Source organism: Lathyrus oleraceus, chromosome 2, assembly GCF_024323335.1.
Source record: "Lathyrus oleraceus cultivar Zhongwan6 chromosome 2, CAAS_Psat_ZW6_1.0, whole genome shotgun sequence".
NCBI lineage: Eukaryota > Viridiplantae > Streptophyta > Magnoliopsida > Fabales > Fabaceae > Lathyrus > Lathyrus oleraceus.
Window position 1 is genome coordinate 173,453,124 of NC_066580.1, and position 19,567 is coordinate 173,472,690.

The window sequence follows — 19,567 nt, forward strand, 5'->3', positions numbered from 1 at the left end:
CAAAACCTCAAGACCGAGTATGAGAAATTAATGAGAGAAAAAAATGGAGCTGTTGCAGAACGAGAACCATGGAATTTTGAAATGGCAACTAGAGATTCGGGCTGAACTTGAGGCCCAACATCGTCGTCTCTTCTTGCTTGTGACTTCTGACGTTTCATTCTTTCAACTTATCGTTGATGCAACCGTGCTCTTAGTAAATTATGTATGTTTTTTTTGGATAATCTTATGATTTGCAACGAATATGACATTTGACATGAATGAAAATTTGTGTTTCTTGTAGCACGACAAAGATCTCTCTTTGTATCTTAGAAACTCCATGTATTCCTCGATGAAAATGGAACGAAAGACGAAACATGAGGTTCACTTGATCCTAACAAATGAAAGAGGTTTTCAATCTTGCACGGCTAGGGAGATTAATCATTTTATACCAAAAATAAAAAAGCAAGGCCCAAAAGACAAACATGGACTGGTCGTGAAAAGGAAAGAATGCAAACGAAGGATTGGCGGGAAAAATTTTCAGGGTCAAAATCAAGGTATGACAATCTCAAAGTCCTAAAGCTAGTTGATTGAAAGATTAACATGAGTAAGGATGAGATTAGGCCACCTCTTTTGCATATTCTTTTTGTGTGTGGTATGTTTCATGATCATAGTTCACTATACTATGTCTCTAATATGCATTAACACCAAAATTCTATTGCCCGACCTCAAATAGTTGTGAATTCTACATAAGTCCAATTACGATTGCTTAACATAGCGCTAAATTTGTGACATAAAAGGCATAACATTCTAGTTAGTGAGATTGTAAGTCTCCCCTGTTTCATGGTATTGTGTGGAAACTTGGCCTTTTTTCCTTCCTTTGGAATATGTCTTAGCTCAAGATTCCATGCTTATGATAAGCGGGTTGAGTGTTCTCCAAAGAATGTCTAAGCAAATGAAAATCAAAAGCAAAACAATACTAACTTCTAATCTATTAACAACTAACTTTTAATTTCAAGCCATTTACTTTAATGTCATTTAATTCTAGCTTTTATACATTTGCCATTATTCATATCATTCTAATTGTTTATGTTAATGTAATTTTCACTTTGTCCACTTGTACCATATTGTGTGATATCTTTTTTGTATATACTTTTCTTGTTTGTGTGGTCTTTGACCATTAATGTACATAATAACGACAAGAACCCTAAAAAACTTTTGTGTGGTCTGTTGGCTTGATCTTGGACAAATGGACTTAGAACCTAGGCAACATTCCTATGCTAAAGGACTTGGTCAATGCCAACTTATTGAGAAACCAAGTGCTTGCAATTTGAACTTCATCTGATACATCATTCAAGATCCCTCTGAGTTCATCTGTAAAATGATCATTGTGTAGCTGTCATTTTGAACCTGTGATTTGTGGAATTCATCTGTTACATGGACTAACTTGAAGAAGATCATGGAATGGTTAAAGCTTAGATGTGGCTATCTTTATTTGATGCCTTTACTCTTCAAGAATAATCTAATTGTGCATTTGTGTGTTGCTTGATTCTAAATGTCCAAGGGAATTCTGGGTTTCTATTGACATTCTTGTCTACTGGCTTGCTACCAATTTAGCCAGATCTTTTCAGCTCTTAACTTTTAATTTTATGCATAGGATTAGTCTCTTCATCATCTCCCCATTTCTTCAATTTCAAAATCTCTCCCTCCTTTTTCAAAATCTTCTTTGATTGAACTTATTTTGTTCTAAACTTTGACCACTTTGCAAAAAGATAGAAACTTTGGCCTTATGCCATTGCATTTTCAAACTTCTTTTCTTAAATCAAATTTGTAAATGAACTTAACTATACTTGACCTAAAGTTTCAAAAAGCCAAAGAGAACTAACTCATTCAAACTTTTTCTTGGGCCTTCATGCCTTTCAAACCTAATTTTTGTTAAAAGCAATGCATCCACTTTGAGATTTGTATCACGAACTATGAGATTTTGATCCCTCATTTTTATGTTGGTACGTAGGCACAAGACCTAAGGTCTTGCCAAACACAAAAATACAATTAATGAATTCTTTTCTCATCCCCCATTCTATTTGTTTGTAAACATCATTTTGTACCAAATACATATGCACACAAAAAGGGTTCCCTAGGAGTACCTAGGACATTTTGGGTGTTAATACCTTCCCTCTGTGTAACCAACCCCCTTACCTGAAATCTCTGACATTTTATTAGTTTTGATTTGAAAACTTCTTACTTTTGGGTTTTGTTCGTACTTTTTCCCTTTTCCCTTAGAAACAATAAAAGCGTGGTGGCGAATCTTGTTATTTGATCTCTAGCTTATCCATAGCTTGATGATCCTAAATTTACCGCTACAATGTCATCGAAAGAAAGGACTTAGGCTCAAAGTGGTCAACAAAGTATATAAACATGATATACTAGTTAGTTTGAAAAGGCTCAATGTTCACCATAAACAAGTACCTCAGTGTGTATTTATCATACCAATAAGTTAAATCAGAAATAATGCAAATTCTAGAAAATAGCAATTGTACGGATACTCTCATAAGAAGGAAAAGTATACAATGAATTATTTGACTCAAATCTTACTAGTTAAGGTATCTGGAGATTGAGTACAAGATGGTTGGTTGTTCCTTCTTCCTCAACTCTCAATCCGCAAGGAACTTTCCTAATGATCACCTTTGTTTTTGATGATGCTTATAGTTCATTTGTTCACTGCTAAAATTGCAACTTTGTAAATCTAAAAGAAACAACAACAACAAACTTGTTTATTAAAGACAAACATAAATTTATTGGTAAAAAGTGGAACCAAGTATTATAGATAATACTCTAGATTGACATGTTGGACGTAAAAGGGAATCACAAAAATTAATAAAATTCAAAAAAACTCCAAATTAACATGTAATTAGAGCGGAAAAAGTCTTGCACATCTTGCATGGTGTTGTTGAAGTCTTGGATCCGTTTGGTCCACTATGCCCTCATCTGATTTATGATGATGCTAGAGAGGAGTGGTTTTGCTTTGGACCCATTGCCTGAAACAACAACAACAAAAACACTAGAAAGTCCAAAGATATTAGAAAAATAATAATAGGATTAGAGAGAGTTTTTAGTCTTTTTTTTTCTTGTTTCAATCACTTTCTCAAGTCCATGTTCTACTGCTCCTAAATGTGACATGCTACAAAACAAAAACAATTAATTGAAAATAAACTAAAATTTAAGTTTTACAAATGAAATAAAAACTTATTTGATAGGTTGCCTCCCATTAAGTGCTTCTTTATGGTCCTAAGCTTGACCTTTCAATTTTTGTTTTAGGGTGGCATATATGACAAGAAAAACACATCATCCTTCTTCTTCCTTTTGTTTGGTAGGAATTCCATCACTTTTAGGAATTTAAGGTTTTTCTTCCACAGTCTCTTCATCTTGATAGTATTGAAAAAGGAATAAGTCTCATCTAATACTTCATCTATTTCTCCTCTTTTATCACCCTTGTTGCTAGGTGTAAGACTATTGTTTTATTGAAGATCTTGTAGTTGGACATCTACGTCTAAACGAGTTATTACATTTGGAGCTTCATCAAAAACTATATAATCTTCATATTGCATTATTTTTCTTTTCCCGCATATAATTTTCACCCCCTCTTCTTCTATTATTACTTCTATTTCTTTATCAAATAATGTACACTTTTCTTCTTCTTTCTCTTTTTTAATTCCTCCTTCACCGACGACCTCACATTCCTATTTGAATTCTCTTTCAATTCCCTTATCTCTAGGACTATCTAAAATTTTCCCGTCGAACTCCCCACTAGAGCTCAGTTTTAATGCTAATTGGCTAGATACTATACAAGTTGCATAGCTAAGTTCTCGAAGGATGCTTCCATGTGGCTTTGCAAGGTTTCTTTTTGCCTATTGATTTTCCAAAATTTGATTTAGTAATCTTTACAAATTGAGTCAAGGTTTCTTCAACTCCTCCTTCATCGAATACCTTACATTCATGTTTGACTTCTCTTTCAAGTTCTGCATCTCTAAGACTATCTAATATATTTTTATATAAATCCCCACTAGATCTCAATTTTAATGCTATTTGGATGGATATTTGACCAAGTTATATCTCTAAAATCTCGAAGGATGTTTCCATGTTACATTGCACGGTTTCTTGATGCCTGTTGATTTTCTCGAAATTGAGTTGAGTCATCTTCATAAACAGAGCCAAGGTTTCTTCAAGTTGAGATGATGAATCCTCCTTCTAAGGTCAACATCTATCAGATTACAGACTTTGTTCGCAGGATTCAAATCTCTATTAGTAGCAATAGGTTTAAATCCCAGAATTGTTGGGATACAGTTATCCTTCCAAATTTTAATACTCTCTCCATTGCCTACCCTCCATCTAGTTCTTCTGGTGATGATGTCTTTTGCACTGAGAATGTTGCGCCAGACATAACTAGGCTTGAAGCCAATGATGCCTCTCCTATTTGGCTCCTAAGATAATACCTACCTTTAAAGAATCTTTCAAACATGGAACTATCACCTTGCATAAGTCTCTAGAACTGTTCCCTCATTAGGCTTGTGTTGAAGTCCTTAATACCTCTGAATCCCAAACCACCATTCTCTTTAGCCTGTGACATTCTTTCCCAACACACCAAGTGAATCTCCCTCTCCCCATTTTTTTAACCCTTCAAAAACACAGGCAACATCGAATCGATTTCTTTACAGCATTGGTCAAGAATACTGTAGCAACTCATGATGTATGTAGGGATTTATTGAGCAACTACTTTGATAAGGACTTCTTTTCCAGCTCTAAAGAGGATTCCCTTTTTCCACCCTTTGAATTTCTTTCAAACTGTATCAATGACTAATTTAAAAACTTCTTTCTTCGATCTACCAAAAACCACAAGGAGACAAAGATGCTTTGAGTGTCTGATAACAACTTTGAAAACTAGTATGTTACGACTCATTTCTTTTGAACCCTCACCCACATTTCCACTGAAATAGACTTCAGACTTATCAATATTCACCACCTTCCCATAAGATGTTTGGTATCTTCAGAGAACTTGCATGATTCGATCAGTTTCTTCAGCATTCTATCTAGCAAAGATAAAGTCGTCACTACGCCAAATAAGGGAAAAGAGGGCGCTTATTTTGGCCTATAACAGCGCTTTTAAGCGCCCTCTAATCTGGCGCTGGCATAGGTAAAGACAGCGCTTTGTTTTCCTGGAGAAAGCGCTGTCTAAAATGGCCACATTATAGTGCGCTTTAAGAAAAAAGCGCCCTCTGGAGTGGTCCATAAAGGGACACCTTAGAGGGCGCTTTCTGGAAAAAGCGCCCTCTAAAGTTGTCAATGTAAAGTGTTTGAAGGGCGCTTTCAGGAAAAAGCGCCCTCTAAAATTGTCAATGTAAAGTGTTTAGAGGGCGCTTTCAGGAAAAAGCGCCCTCTAAAGTTGTCAATGTAAAGTGTTTAGAGGGCGCTTTCAGGAAAAAGCGCCCTCTAAAGTTGTCAATGTAAAGTGTTTAGAGGGCGCTTTCTGGACAAAGCGCCCTCTAAAGTGTTAGTTATTTTAAAAAAATTTGTTTGAAAAACAGTGGATATATATTTAATTGGTAACCTGTTCGCATCATGCAAAAGTGTAAAATTCATATTGATTTCATCCTTTAATCCAATGTTATACACCATTAATCCATTGATATATACAACATGAATCCATTTATATACAACATTAATCCTCCATATATACAACATTAATATATGATTCTTTGATCAACAATATACAACAACATATTCTCAAAGTACTACAATTAAGAGAATAAAACATAGCAACCAACACCCAGTGACCACTGTATCCAAAAGCTGTCTAGTAGTTCTAACCAATACTAAACAAAAACGCCCATCCACCCATGGTGGCAAACATGTTCTGTATATCCAAAAGCTGTCTAGTAGTTCTATCGCACATGCATACAAAATAAGGCTCAACCAAAACAACAGATGGCAGCATAAGTAGTCCCCTGCAAAAAGAACACGTCCAAATGCAAATAACACAGAACTGTCAAAAGGCGATTGAGCAACAAATAGTAAACAATGGCATAAAGTTAAATCATAATATATACCAGCTGCGTTGAGAAATATATTGAAAAAACCTGGCATAATATTTCCACTTCTATCGGTCTCTTTGGGGTTGACAGGAAAGAGACGGGTGTGATGTCTCTTTTGGACCACTACAAAAGTAACTTTAGGTAGATACCCATCCTCTATTGAGACACAAGCCTGATGAAAAAAAATTAAAAATTAAACGCAGAGAATTTAGTGGTGTATTTTATGAACGACAAAGTAACAAGAAATCAACTTTGAGAAGTCCTAAATTCTGCCTACAATACAGGGCTGCAAAGTTGATGCAACAAAAAACATATAACAATATATGGTAAGTACCTGTATCTCCGACCATATTTTTTCTTTGCCAACCTTCAAGTCCGGACTTCTCCAATTATCACATGTAATCGGAATATGTTGTCGAACAAGGAAACCAATGTAACTTGCCAACATTGAACCCTTATCTTTTGAAGATAGAATTGATATATGTTTAGATGGACATGTTCCATTGTCGTAGAGGGATACTTTCAAATATCCAGCATCATCATCTACGCGAATGAGGCTTGACGACAATAGAGCATCTCCATCTAAACAAATATCAATTGATACTTTCGAGCATCCCCTGCCCCTTGCACGAATGATTGACTTCATAATAGCCATTTTACCTGTAAAAAAGAAAACAATTAAAATCAGATGACAAATGTAAAAACAATTAAAATCATAAAAGTCATTTTACCTGTAATAAAGAAAACAATTAAAATCATTTGACCTGTACCTTTTTCACTAAGTTCTCTTTCTTTTCTTGGTTGGAATATGTTCTACATGTCTCTTAACAACACGGACGGTTGGATTGATCCAAATACCCTCATTATGATCATTTCTAATATATGAATCATTTGATATAATATTCTCATCTTGATCATTTCTGGTAAACGATTCAATCTCAACATCAATATCACCTTGATCTCCAGTGTTTTCATCAATTACTTTGTTGGAAAAAAGAACTATAGACCATTTCGTACTTTTCGGATCATTGACATAGAACACTTGTCTAGCTTGAGAGGCTAGAATAAAAGACTCATCTTTGTATCCCACCCTATTAAGATCCACTTGCAAAAATCCTGACTTATCCATTCGAATGCCGTTATTATTTTCAACCCACTTGCAACCAAATATAGGAATCTGAAACTTCTCATAATCAAACACCCAAATGCGCTCGATAACACCAAAATACGACAGATTTGCAAATTTGGGGTTTAAGTCCTTCACACTTGATATGTGCATTGCTTCAGCTACCACGGTGACACCACTATTCTGCATAGTACTTTTATCATCTTGTTCTTTGGTATAAAATGTGTATCCATTAATCGCGTATGCGCTATAAGAAAAAACATGGAAACTTGGACCATATGCTAAGCATCTCAACCTTTCTGTTATTGAAGCGGGATCTGAATAATACTTTGAATAAATATGATCCTTAAACCAAGGTATAAAACATCGATTGTGCTCTCGTACTATCCAATTTTCATTTCTATTGGAATTTAAACCTCGGAGAACATCCTTGTGAATTTCAACATACGGCTCAACCTCATTCTCATTGTGCAGAACATACAAATGCACTTGATCCCGTTCGACCCTTGATACTGCCACGATTTTATTTCCAATTAGATTTTTTCCTTCTTTCTTTTCGACAAGCTGAGACTTGGGGAGTCCGATTGACGGAACATTAGACAAATATTCAGTACAAAACTCAATCGCTTCTTCAACAATGTATCTTTCAACCATACAACCTTCTGGTCGACTTCGGTTCTTCACGTACCCTTTTAATATTTTCATATAACGTTCAACAGGGTACATCCATCTCATATAAGCTGGTCCACACAATTGTGTCTCTTTCACAAGATGAACAACTAGATGTACCATTATGTCAAAAAATGATGGAGGAAAAAACATTTCAAGCTCACACAAAGTAATAACGATTTCTTTTTGCAACATTGGTAAGATCGCAGGATTGATCACCTTACTGCAAATTGACTTGAAGAAAGAACACAACTTAGTTATAGAGCTTCTTACTTTTTCTGGAAGAATAGAACGTATACCTATTGGGAGAAAATGTTCCATTATAACATGGCAATCATGGGTCTTTAAACTCTTTAACTTGAGGTCTTTCATAGACACAAGTCTTCTAATATCTGAAGAGTACCCTTCTGGAACTTTAACTTCACTTAGAAACTTACACAATGTTTTTTCTCCTTTCTAGATAGAGTATAAGCAGCAGGCGGTAGATATGTTCGTTTTCCTTTCTTCAAGGGTCCTAATTCAGTTCTTATTCCCATCGCTATCAAGTCCTTTCTTGCCTTAAGGCCATCCTTAGACTTTCCTTGTATATTGAGTAACGTGCCAATAACACTTTCAAATACATTTTTTTCAATATGCATAACATCAAGAAAATGTCTCACATACAAGGACTTCCAATACGGCAATTCAAAAAAAACTGACCTCTTCTTCCACCCACTTTTGACAAGTGTGTGGGCAAAAGGCTTGCCAAACTGAGTATCCAAATCTTTCACCTTTTCAAAAATTTGATCACCCGTCAATATAGGTGGAGCTCTGCCTTGTTATGTCTCTCCATTGAACGCCTTTCTCCATCCACGGTAGTGATGATTTGAATTTAAGAATCTCCGATGACCGAGAAAGACATTCTTCTGACCAAACTCCAAGCGCTTCCAATCTGTTTTATCTTCACAAATAGGACACGCACATTGACCTTTTATGCTATACCCTGATAGATTTCCGTATGCTGGAAAATCATTAATTGTGCCAAACAACATCGCCCTCAAGTTGAAACTTTCTTTCCTATATCCATCATAAACCTCCACACCGATCTCCCACAAAATCTTTAAATCTTCGATTAAGGGCTTCAAGTACACGTCTATGTCATTCCCTGGTTGTTTAGGTCCAAAAATCAACATAGACAACATCATGTACTTACGCTTCATACATAGCCATGGAGGTAGGTTATAAATCATAATAATCACAGGCCATGTACTGTGTGAGATACTCTGGATACCGTGTGGGTTCATTCCATCAGTAGATAATGCCAAGCGAAGGTTTCTTGATTCTTCTCCAAATTCAGGATAATCATTATCAATTTTCAACCACTGTGGTGAATCTGTCGGATGTCGATACTTTCCATCTATAATTCTTTCATCTGCATGCCAGGTCAAGTGTCTTGAATCGGTTTCACTACGAAACATGCGTCTAAATCTCGGAATAACAGGAAAATACCATAAGACCTTTGCTGGAGACAACTTGTTCTTATATCGCGAGACACCGCATTTAGGACACTCATTTAACGATGCATACTCATTTCGAAACAAAACGCAATCGTTTGGACATGCATGTATCTTATCATAGCTCATGCCAATAGAGCACAACATCTTTTTGGTCTCATATGTTCGATTGGGAAAAACATTATCCTCAGGAAGTATATCTTTCAAAAGGGCTAATAACTCTGTGAAACTTTTATCCGACCACCCATTGCCCGCCTTTAAGTTGTACAACTTTAATACCGCAGACAATCTTGTGAATTTAGTGCAACCATCATACAAAGGTTTCTCTGCATCACTTACCAACCTCTCAAACATTTCGGGACAATCCTTAAGATCTCCTTCAAGTGCTTCTGCAATCTCTTCAACTCGATCACAATCGTATGTATCTGCGCCACTATAGTTTGAGGCATAGGTCGTACTATCCCCCGGTTCAACATTCTCGTTACTTTTCTCACCATGCAAATTCCAACATGTATAACTTCGATCAATTCCATGCCTCATTAGATGCGATGTCAACTGAACTGCGTCAACCCGTTTCCCATAACAACAACCCAAGCAAGGACATATCATTCTACTGGGGTCTTCGGCGTGTGCAACGGCAAACTTAACGAATTCTATTCTCGTACTCTCTCGACAATCGATTGGAAGACATCCATGTATTATCCATTACTAATTAGAATAAACAAAAAACAATTTTAGAAGAGTTCAAACACATTCGGACCTAGGTTTCTAATGATACTGGTGTTGACACAAAATCATATGTTCATAGGTCGTATAACCCATTGCATCCGCTATCATGGTCACTAAAAACCAACCGTCAATTTCCTATTGCATCCGCTATCATGGTCGAAACAAACGTAGAAGGAGGAAACGCGCAGTAATAAGGTAAAACAGATAGTGAATAACATAAAACAGAAATTGGGAAAAGTGTGTACCTTTGATTGGTAGAAGGAGGAAACGCGCATGTAGATCTAACAGAGGTGGAAGGAAAACGCCTCAGAACCCTAACGTGAAAAAGAACGCTAATAACAGATAGTGAAATAACAAAACGCGCAGTATGTTATAATTTTAATGTTTACTAAAGGGGACATTAGAGGGCGCTTGTGGAAAAAAAGCGCCCTCTAAAGGGGGCCTAAGAGGGCGCTTATGAAAGCGCTCTCTAAGGCTTTCCAGAAGCGCTTTATAAGCTGGAAATGCACGTGGACTTATAACAGCGCTTTATTAAAAGCGCCCTCTAAGGGTAACCTTAGAGGGCGCTTTCTAAAAAGCGCCATGTATTGTTGTCCCTCTATCTCCTCCTTATTTTTTCGTTTCACCTTAGAGGGCGCTTGTGGAAACAAAGCGCCCTCTAAAGGGGGCCTAAGAGGGCGCTTATGAAAGCGCTCTCTAAGGCTTTCCAGAAGCGCTTTATAAGCTGGAAATGCACATGGACTTATAACAGCGCTTTATTAAAAGCGCCCTCTAAGGGTAACCTTAGAGGGCGCTTTCTAAAAAGTGCCATGTATTGTTGTCCCTCTATCTCCTCCTTATTTTTTCGCTTCACCTTAGAGGACGCTTTGTTACAAAAGCGCCCTCTAAAGTGCGCTGTCTATTGCTCCTTATTTTTCGCTTCACTTTAGAGGGCGCTTTTGTAATAAAGCACCCTCTAAGGTGCGCTGTCTATTCCAGTTTTTGGCGTAGTGCGTCATCTATGAAAATTAGATGGGAGATGATAGGGGATTTCCTTTCAACCTGCACACCATGAATGTCCTTGGAGTGTTCCTCTTTCTTGAGCATACCTAAAAGATTGTCAGCACAGATGATAAACAAATTAGGTGACAGGGGTCCCCTGGGTGGAGTCCCCTTTAAGGGTAAAAAGATCTAGTGGGTTGGCCATTTATAAGTAACCGATATGAAACATAAGAGATGCATATTTTTATCAATTGTATCATAGGGGCAGGGAACTCAAAGGCTTCGAGAGAACCCAAGACAAAATCACATTCGATTTTGTCATAGGCTTTAAACATGTCCAACTTCAGAGCCATAATACCTTTCTTCCTCTTCTTCTTATTTTTCATCCAATAGAAACAATCCATAGCGATCAGAGCATTATCAATGATTAATCTTCCCTTGATAAGAGCAATTTGCTCCTCGCTAATATTATATGGCAGGATTCCTTTCGGTCTATTTGCAATCGACTTCGTGACAACTTTCATAACAACATTACACGGGTGTATAAGTCTAATGTCTTTTAGGGAGCTTGAGTTCTTATGTTTGGGGCTAAGGGCTATAAACTCCCAATTCAAATAAAACCCTAAAGATTCTATTGAATGAAGATTATTTCACTATCATCCGATTTAATGCAAAATTGATTTCAAGAATTTATGAATTTCATAAAATACAAACCCTAATCCCCAATTCCATAATTTTTGCGTAAGAATTTACATCAAATTCAATTTTAAATGCAAACCTAATCACCAAATCGATAGATTTCAAATTAACTTCAACTTAAAATACAAACCTTAATCCCCAAATAGATCGTTTCTGGGTAAGAATTCAAATCAACTTCAACTTAAACTACAAACTTTAATACCCAAATCGATCGTTTCTAGGTAAGAATTCAAATCAATTTCAACTTACAATACAAACTCTAATACCCATATCAAAAGTTTTTGTGCAATAAATCAAACCAGTTTGGTTTTGGAAAAATATAAAGATTTGGACACGGACAACTAAGATGGAAATTTTATGATACTAATAGATGAGCAACACGACCAATATGGACCAGATGAACGTTTTCTTTGAAAGTTAAAAATCGAATAGGAATACGGATACAAATTGGGTGAGGAAAGATAACGGATAAAATTTCACTCTGCATCATTGAAGGAAGATGGATCCTAATCTTGGAGAAGGAAGAAAAAGAAGAAGATGGAGGATGAAGAACACATTATTTATGGGATTTAGAATTTAGAATTTTAATTGAAAAATTAAATTTGTAAAATAAAAATTGTTATAAATTTAGATTAAAATAATTTTTTTAATTGATTATTTATTATTAATTTGATGGGGCTGATATACAATAAATAAAAAATTTATATAAAAAGTTTTCACTGTAAACCACCTGCATTATAATAATGACGTGACTTCTACTGTAAACCAGTTTTCAAAAAGAGGAATAGAAATATGAAAAAGAGTTAAAGATAGGGACTGACTTAGGATGTTTAATGAAGACAGCATTGATGCAATAATGGTAACTTAACAAAAATAAACGTGTTTTCGCGTATATATTTTTTCATGCAAACACCAATCTTTTCTTTTGAGTATTTTATGTGTTTTCGTGTTATACATGTGCTGGCCTTTTATATTTTTTTCATAAGATCCATATCTTTCCTGCAATCCCTATTTTCGAGGATTTTATGTGTTTTGGCGTATTAGATGGCCTTTTATATTTTTTTCATGCAATCCCTATTTTATAATCACATAATTAGAAAACCATCCATATTCGCTGTATTTATTATGCTTATAGTTCTATGTAAACAGATGACAAAAAACAGTGAAAGAAGAAAAATATATTGGAAGTGTTTTGTGAGAAAACAAGAAAGCTAAACACTCAAAACATGGGAGACATGTATTCAGCTTACATACCATCCACAGAACACCGTCCCAACTTCTCTACCTTTGTCGAAGTTGATGAAATTCCAATCATCGACCTCTCAGAAACTAGCCAAGAAAAACTCATCTCAAAGATTGGCAAGGCATGTGAAAAATGGGGATTCTTCCAAGTAATCAATCATGGAGTTCCCTCCGATCTTATGATAAAGGTTGAAAATGAGGCCAAAAAGTTTTTTGAGCTAAGTATGGAGGAAAAAAAGAAACTGAAAAGAGATGCATTTAATGCAACGGGGTATCATGATGCTGAGCATACTAAGAAAACAAGGGATTGGAAAGAAGTTTATGATTTTCTTGTTAAAGATGGAATACAAACCCCTTCTTCTGAAGACCCACATGACTTGGGGCTATGTACTCAAAAAAATCGTTGGCCACAATCCCTTCCACATTTTAGGTACTCTATCTTTTATCAAATGATTTAAACGACCTATATATAACCAAACTCCATATAGTTTCTAAACAAATGCAACATAAAACCATCATTATGTTTTTTTCTTTCTTAGGGAAACAATGGAGGAATATAGTGGGAAATTACAAAAGCTATCATACAAGTTGTTGGAGTTAATTTCATTGAGCTTAGGCTTAGCTGGTGACAAATTCCTTGACTGCTTCAAGAACCAACTAAGCCAAACGAGGATCAATTACTATCCTCCATGTCCTTTCCCTGATTTGGCACTTGGTGTTGGTCCTCACAGGGATCCTTGTATCTTGACTGTGGTTGCACAAGATGATACTGGAGGTTTACAGGTTAAGAAAAATTCAGTTGGTGGTTGGGTTCCAGTTAAACCTATTCCTGGTGCATTTGTTGTCAATCTGGGCGATATTCTTCAGGTGCGTTGTTCCTATAATAGCTTAATGACAAAGCAATTTTGATATTGGATTAGGACATAGAAAATTTATTTTTAAAATTGAAATATAGAATCATGAATGAATTATTTTGGTATTGTAAGTAACTTAACTGTAGAAAAATATTTTACTAATATTTGAACAAATCATATTTTTTGAGATGCAATTTTGATTTTAGAGTTTTTAAATTATTATACTCTGTTTAATTAGAGTTAATTTTATTTTCATAACTTACATACAAGTCAATGTAATTGTAATTTTTAATTTTTTTTTTCATTTTATGATATTAAAAAGATTAATGTTTTAATTTTGAAAATAATTATTTGTAAAATGGAAATTTTCAATATTTATAATTTTAATATTTGTTTTTTTGGGTTTTAAGGACAAATTATGTGTTTTAACGATAAATTATGGGTTAAATTAAGAATCTTCATCTTCTATGACGTTTTTGGTATTAGATTGTATTGACTTGTGCTAGATTTTTGCAATGAATGTACATTTTTGCGACGATTTAGTGATTGATTTTGTGTTTTAGAGATAAATTTTGGGTGTTTGCCATGAATCTATCTTTTTTCTTTTTTTTTTTCGACGGACTTAGCCTTTATTATATTATATTGTCCTTAGTTAATTTATTAATAAAAAATGGTTAAAAGTGTCATGTGACACACCGTGTCATTCTCTTTTTCACGCTGTCATGTCATGATTTCTTTTGTATACACATGTACTGTTTTCTTGTGCTTCGTCTTGTCTTTTTGGTGGTCGGTATGACACGTCTTATATGATCCGATAACCTTTCTTGCGTATTCTGATGGTTTTTCCTACTTATTTTCTAATATATATATATATAAAAGTTTACCATTAAAAAAACTAACAAAATTTGATATTAGGGAAGAAATAATATATTTATTCATTTGTTTATTGGTAAATATAATTTTAAAAAATTCAATACTAGAATAATTATATATATAAAACCTAAACAGCAATTTAGGAGGAAAATTAATTAACGATATTTTGATCATTGATTCAATTGCTTCAATCTTAATGTTGGGTGTTTTCTCAGGTTTGGAGCAATGACAAGTATGAGAGTGCAGAACACAGGGTGGTATTAAACTCACAAAAAGAAAGATTTTCATATCCATTCTTCCTTTTTCCAGGTCCACATATTATGGTGAAGCCTGCAGAAGAGCTAGTGAGTGAAAAAGATCCTGCAAAATACAAAGCATACAATTTTGGAAAATATTATGCTAATAGAACCCATGCAGATTACGGCAATCAAGACATTGAGGGTAAAGACATTCATCGCTTCAAGATTCTGGATTAGCTATTAAAAAATATTCAGCACCAGTTTTGGATTTTCTGTTGTTTTTCATGTCCTTATTCTCATCAAAGACATAATAAATTGAGCTCCCTTTTATGAAATCGTCGGAACATATGTGTTGCAAAATAAATAATTTCTTGTAGTGAAACTTGTGCTCTAGTTTAGATAAATTTTTTTTTTATTTTTTTATTTTTTTTTATAATCACTTGTATTAAAAACGCACAAGGGGTGCAACCCAATACAAAGGGAAAAGTTACAATCCAATGAAACTTGCAGGATTATCAAACCATAATTCTCTATTAATATCAATACTCCCCTTAGACAAAATAGAAATCCAATCCCACCCAACAGATTTAATAATCAATAAATTGAGATTGAGCTCCCTTTTATGAAATCGTCGGAACATATGTGTTGCAAAATAAATAATTTCTTGTAGTGAAACTTGTGCTCTAGTTTAGATAAATGTTTGTTCCTTCTTTGTTTTTAATGAATTTTGATTTGGTTGCTTCTTCGTTGTTTTAGATTTATATTTAGATGTCATATTACTTAAGTGATTTATGTATATTTCACTTTACAATTTTTAACTTTATATATTAGATTTTTTAGAAGAAAAAAAATATTAATGAAGTAATTGCTATTGATTCCCTTACTTTCTCTTAGGAATTGATACAACCCCTCTAAATTTATTATTTTTTCTTTTTTATTTAATGAATATATTTTTGAATATATTTTTAGAATGCAGAACATATTAATTGTTGCTCATAGAGTGCCAATTTTTTTGGCAACATATGATATTTTTGTATTTGAAATCTTATTTCTAAAAAAAGTGTGTTTAAAATATGTTTGTATTTGAAATCTTATTTCTTAAAAAAAGTGTGTTTAAAATTCAAGAGTTTTTGAGTGATATATATATATATATATATATATATATATATATATATATATATATTATATATATATATATATATATATATATTATAATATATATAGATATATATATATATATATATATATATTATATATATATATTATATATATATATATATATATATATATATATATATATATATATATATATATATATATATAATAATCAATATACATGTATTTTCAACAAGGTAGCAAATCAAGAGCAATTTATATGTCACTACTAAAAAAAAATATATACGACGACACCTATTTTGTCATGGTTTTTAAAGGGACCGTGATATTATCTATGAAATCAGACATCATTATTTTTATTAAAAATTATTTACATATTACCAAGGTTATATATTGCAACAGTTGTGAAAGCTCATAAATGACATGGATTCAAATCTTAGAGCATATAATTTTGTGATTTCTTTAAAATTATAGTTGCATCTTTCTTTTTGATTTATTTTAAAATTAAAAATATATGTAATTTCACTGCGGTTGATTAGCACAATCGTTGTGATTTGAGTTACCTCATTTTATTTTTATTTTCATACTGGCGCCATTCAACTTCATTTATTTTTAATTTGAAAATATTTTAGATTTGACTACAGTTGTTTTAGCTAAGTATTGTGATATATTTTCTTCTTTATTTTTAAAAAATTTAATGGTAACAAAACTAGTTTTTTTTTATAAAAGTTAATTAAATAAATAAAATATCACTATGGTTGGTTTCAACAACTGTGGTGAAATGTGTTATTCTAAAATATGAAACATGATTCAAGTTGTCTACTCAATTACCAAATTTTTATATCATCACTGAGAAATCATTCAACCCTAACACATTCAGAGCAAGTTGAACCCCATTTTAAACCTGATGTCCTTTTTTTTCATTTTTTTTAATGGATGTTGCGACATGTTTTTCACGCCACAACATTTTGTTCACAAGGAATGATTTTCTTGTAGTGAGGAAAACCCACATAGATTATTATCTCACCCATTATATTGTTGAATTATTATGTAACTGAAGGAAGGAAAAGGTAAAGTCGTGTGAAGATGTTTTGAAGATTTCGATGTTTCAAGGTAGTTTTTGTTGTATATATATGTGTTTTGTTGGGCACTCATGTATACCATGTTCCATATGATATATTTTGAATATCTTAGACATGTATATAAATGGTGGCACTAGGCACTTATGTTGTATCAATAACAATTAACGTTTAAATGATATTATTCTAGATTTATATTATACGGGGAGTTACATATGATTTGGGATAACTTGGTCCATTTTCCATGGTTTTTTTGGATAATTAGGTTGTATTTTGTATAATATGATTATTTACTATGTTTTTTTTGACCTTTATGATAAAATTTTAAATCTTATTACTATATGATAGATACACACCAAATACACATAACAATTTTATTTTCCCGTAACTCACAAAACCAATGATATGTTACATATGGATTTAACATACCATCTTCACAAGTTGGCTCAATCTCTAATCAACATGTCGGATACTCGTATATGTTGTTTCATAATGCAACAAAATTGAATTTATTATCAAGTTCAAATCATAGACTCAAAGTGATAATTCAATAATTGTTTTCATTTAACTTTTATCATTTCAATATTAAACCAAAACGCTAAAACAAAATTTGAACTCCAATACTATATTTAGCAGTGTAACAAATAATGAACATTTATCTCTGAAACAATTTTTTTAATCTATTTGACTTAGATTAAACATAAAATTGCAACAAATTTAGATCTTTCTTGGTGGCTAACACTTTCATGTTTGTCATTACATTGGATAAATTATAATAAGAAAGAATAAGTTTGAATTGAGACTAAAAAGTTATCATTATTTAAGTCAAATACAGAGTATTATCTACGAAATTATTCTATAACAGTTAATGTATTATAACTTACCTCAAATTTATAATCATGTGTTTAAAGAGTTTGGAGCCATTACTTAACTGTTTGGAGCCATTACTTAACTGACGGATATTTAAAGAATAAATCATCAAAATAATTACAATATCACACAACTTAAATATGAATAATATCCCAATAATAATCACTATTATAAAAAACACATGTAACCTCACACGCAAAGTTGACTTAACATCGGTTACAGAGGCGAGGTAACAAAGGGCGTTATAAAAACTCTCCATTATACCCCCCCCCCCCCCCCCCCCCCCCCCCCCCCGGTTTTGAAATAACCGAGGGGATAATTGAAATGGTCATTTGTTCGATTCACAACTATAGCTTTTTTAGATTTTCAAAACTAGTGTCGCATGCCTCTCGGTTTATGTCCAAAACCGAGGGAAAAGATAAATTCATTTTTTAAAATACCCATAACATTGTTTACACAGAATATTAATACATTAATTTATTTACAAACTACATTGTTTACACATAATGTTACACTCTTTACACAGAATATTAACGTAAAAATATATAACAAATTTTGAATCTAATTCGTTGTCATCATTGTCGGTGAAGAACTAATGTTAGATATCTTATGGAAGAGCAAATGCATGGGATTCTCGTTGCATTGATCTTGGGGAAGATCAAATGGTGGGTGCCATATATTCTCTATTGCTTTGCATTCATTTGTTTCTGATATAAAACAAAAAAAGATTAGATAAAACAAATAAATATTCAGTTATATGATTATTTAAGAACACAAATTTTGAACCTAAATAATTTTCTACTCTTGCAAATTATCCTATTGAAATTTTCCCAAATAAAATAAATGTTGCTTTAAGTTTTAAAGTTTTCTTATCAATGTTTCACTAATCAAAATGTCTTGAGTGTTGATACTCATTAAATGTTTCACTAGAGAAATTTTATAATATCTTTTAAGTTTACCATGGATTACTAATGGAAATGTCTTAAGCGTTGATACTCATTAAATGGACGACAATGATTTGTTTAAGGGCGGTGAAGAAACTCAATAAACACACTTATATTTCCTCTTGTTTTTTACTCAAAATCGAAGTAAAATGTTGTTCTCTTTAAATAAAAAATATAATAAAATATTTTCCATCTCAAATGTCACATACCTCTCGTTTTCCTTAGAAAACCGAAGGGAATACGCTTTGTTTTTTTAACTACATTGTTTACACAGACTATTAAAATATATTATTTAAATAAATCTAGATTTTGACAATAGATTCTTGGAGAATAATTTTTTTTCAAGTTAAACAATCTGCATGCATCCAATTTCTTATAAGTTATCTTGTGCGTTGACACTCATTAAATGTTTCACTAGAGAAATTTTATAATGTCTTTTAGGTTTACCATGAATTACTAATGGAAATGTCTTGAGCGTTGATATTCATTAAATGGACGATAAAGATTTGTTTAAGGACAGTGATGAAACACAATAAACACACTTATATTTCCTTTTGTATTTTACTCAAAATCGAGGTAAAATGAGGT

At 33.1% G+C, this 19,567-nt stretch overlaps 1 protein-coding gene across 2 annotated transcripts; it reads left to right on the forward strand.

The window, feature by feature from the left end:
* The first annotated feature begins 12,590 nt into the window (after positions 1–12,590).
* Positions 12,591–15,352, forward strand: LOC127118715 (jasmonate-induced oxygenase 2). 2 transcript variants are annotated; one of them, XM_051048973.1, is made up of 4 exons: positions 12,591–12,621; positions 12,898–13,434; positions 13,544–13,871; positions 14,947–15,352. In XM_051048973.1, the coding sequence occupies exons 2-4, from the start codon at positions 12,989–12,991 to the stop codon at positions 15,205–15,207; spliced, it is 1,035 nt and encodes a 344-aa protein (XP_050904930.1). In that variant the 5' UTR covers positions 12,591–12,621; positions 12,898–12,988; the 3' UTR covers positions 15,208–15,352. The 2 variants fall into 2 exon arrangements, with proteins under 2 accessions (XP_050904930.1, XP_050904929.1); XM_051048972.1 differs by lacking the exon at positions 12,591–12,621 and having other exon boundaries at positions 12,849–13,434.
* Positions 15,353–19,567: the final 4,215 nt, after the last annotated feature.

Excerpts from the sequence above, each read along its gene's own strand:
- LOC127118715 (XM_051048973.1), top strand. The coding sequence starts at position 12,989 with ATGGGAGACATGTATTCAGCTTACATACCATCCACAGAACACCGTCCC. Across the intron at positions 13,435-13,543 it reads CAATCCCTTCCACATTTTAG|GGAAACAATGGAGGAATATA; the intron begins GTACTCTATCTT and ends TTTCTTTCTTAG. Across the intron at positions 13,872-14,946 it reads ATCTGGGCGATATTCTTCAG|GTTTGGAGCAATGACAAGTA; the intron begins GTGCGTTGTTCC and ends GTGTTTTCTCAG.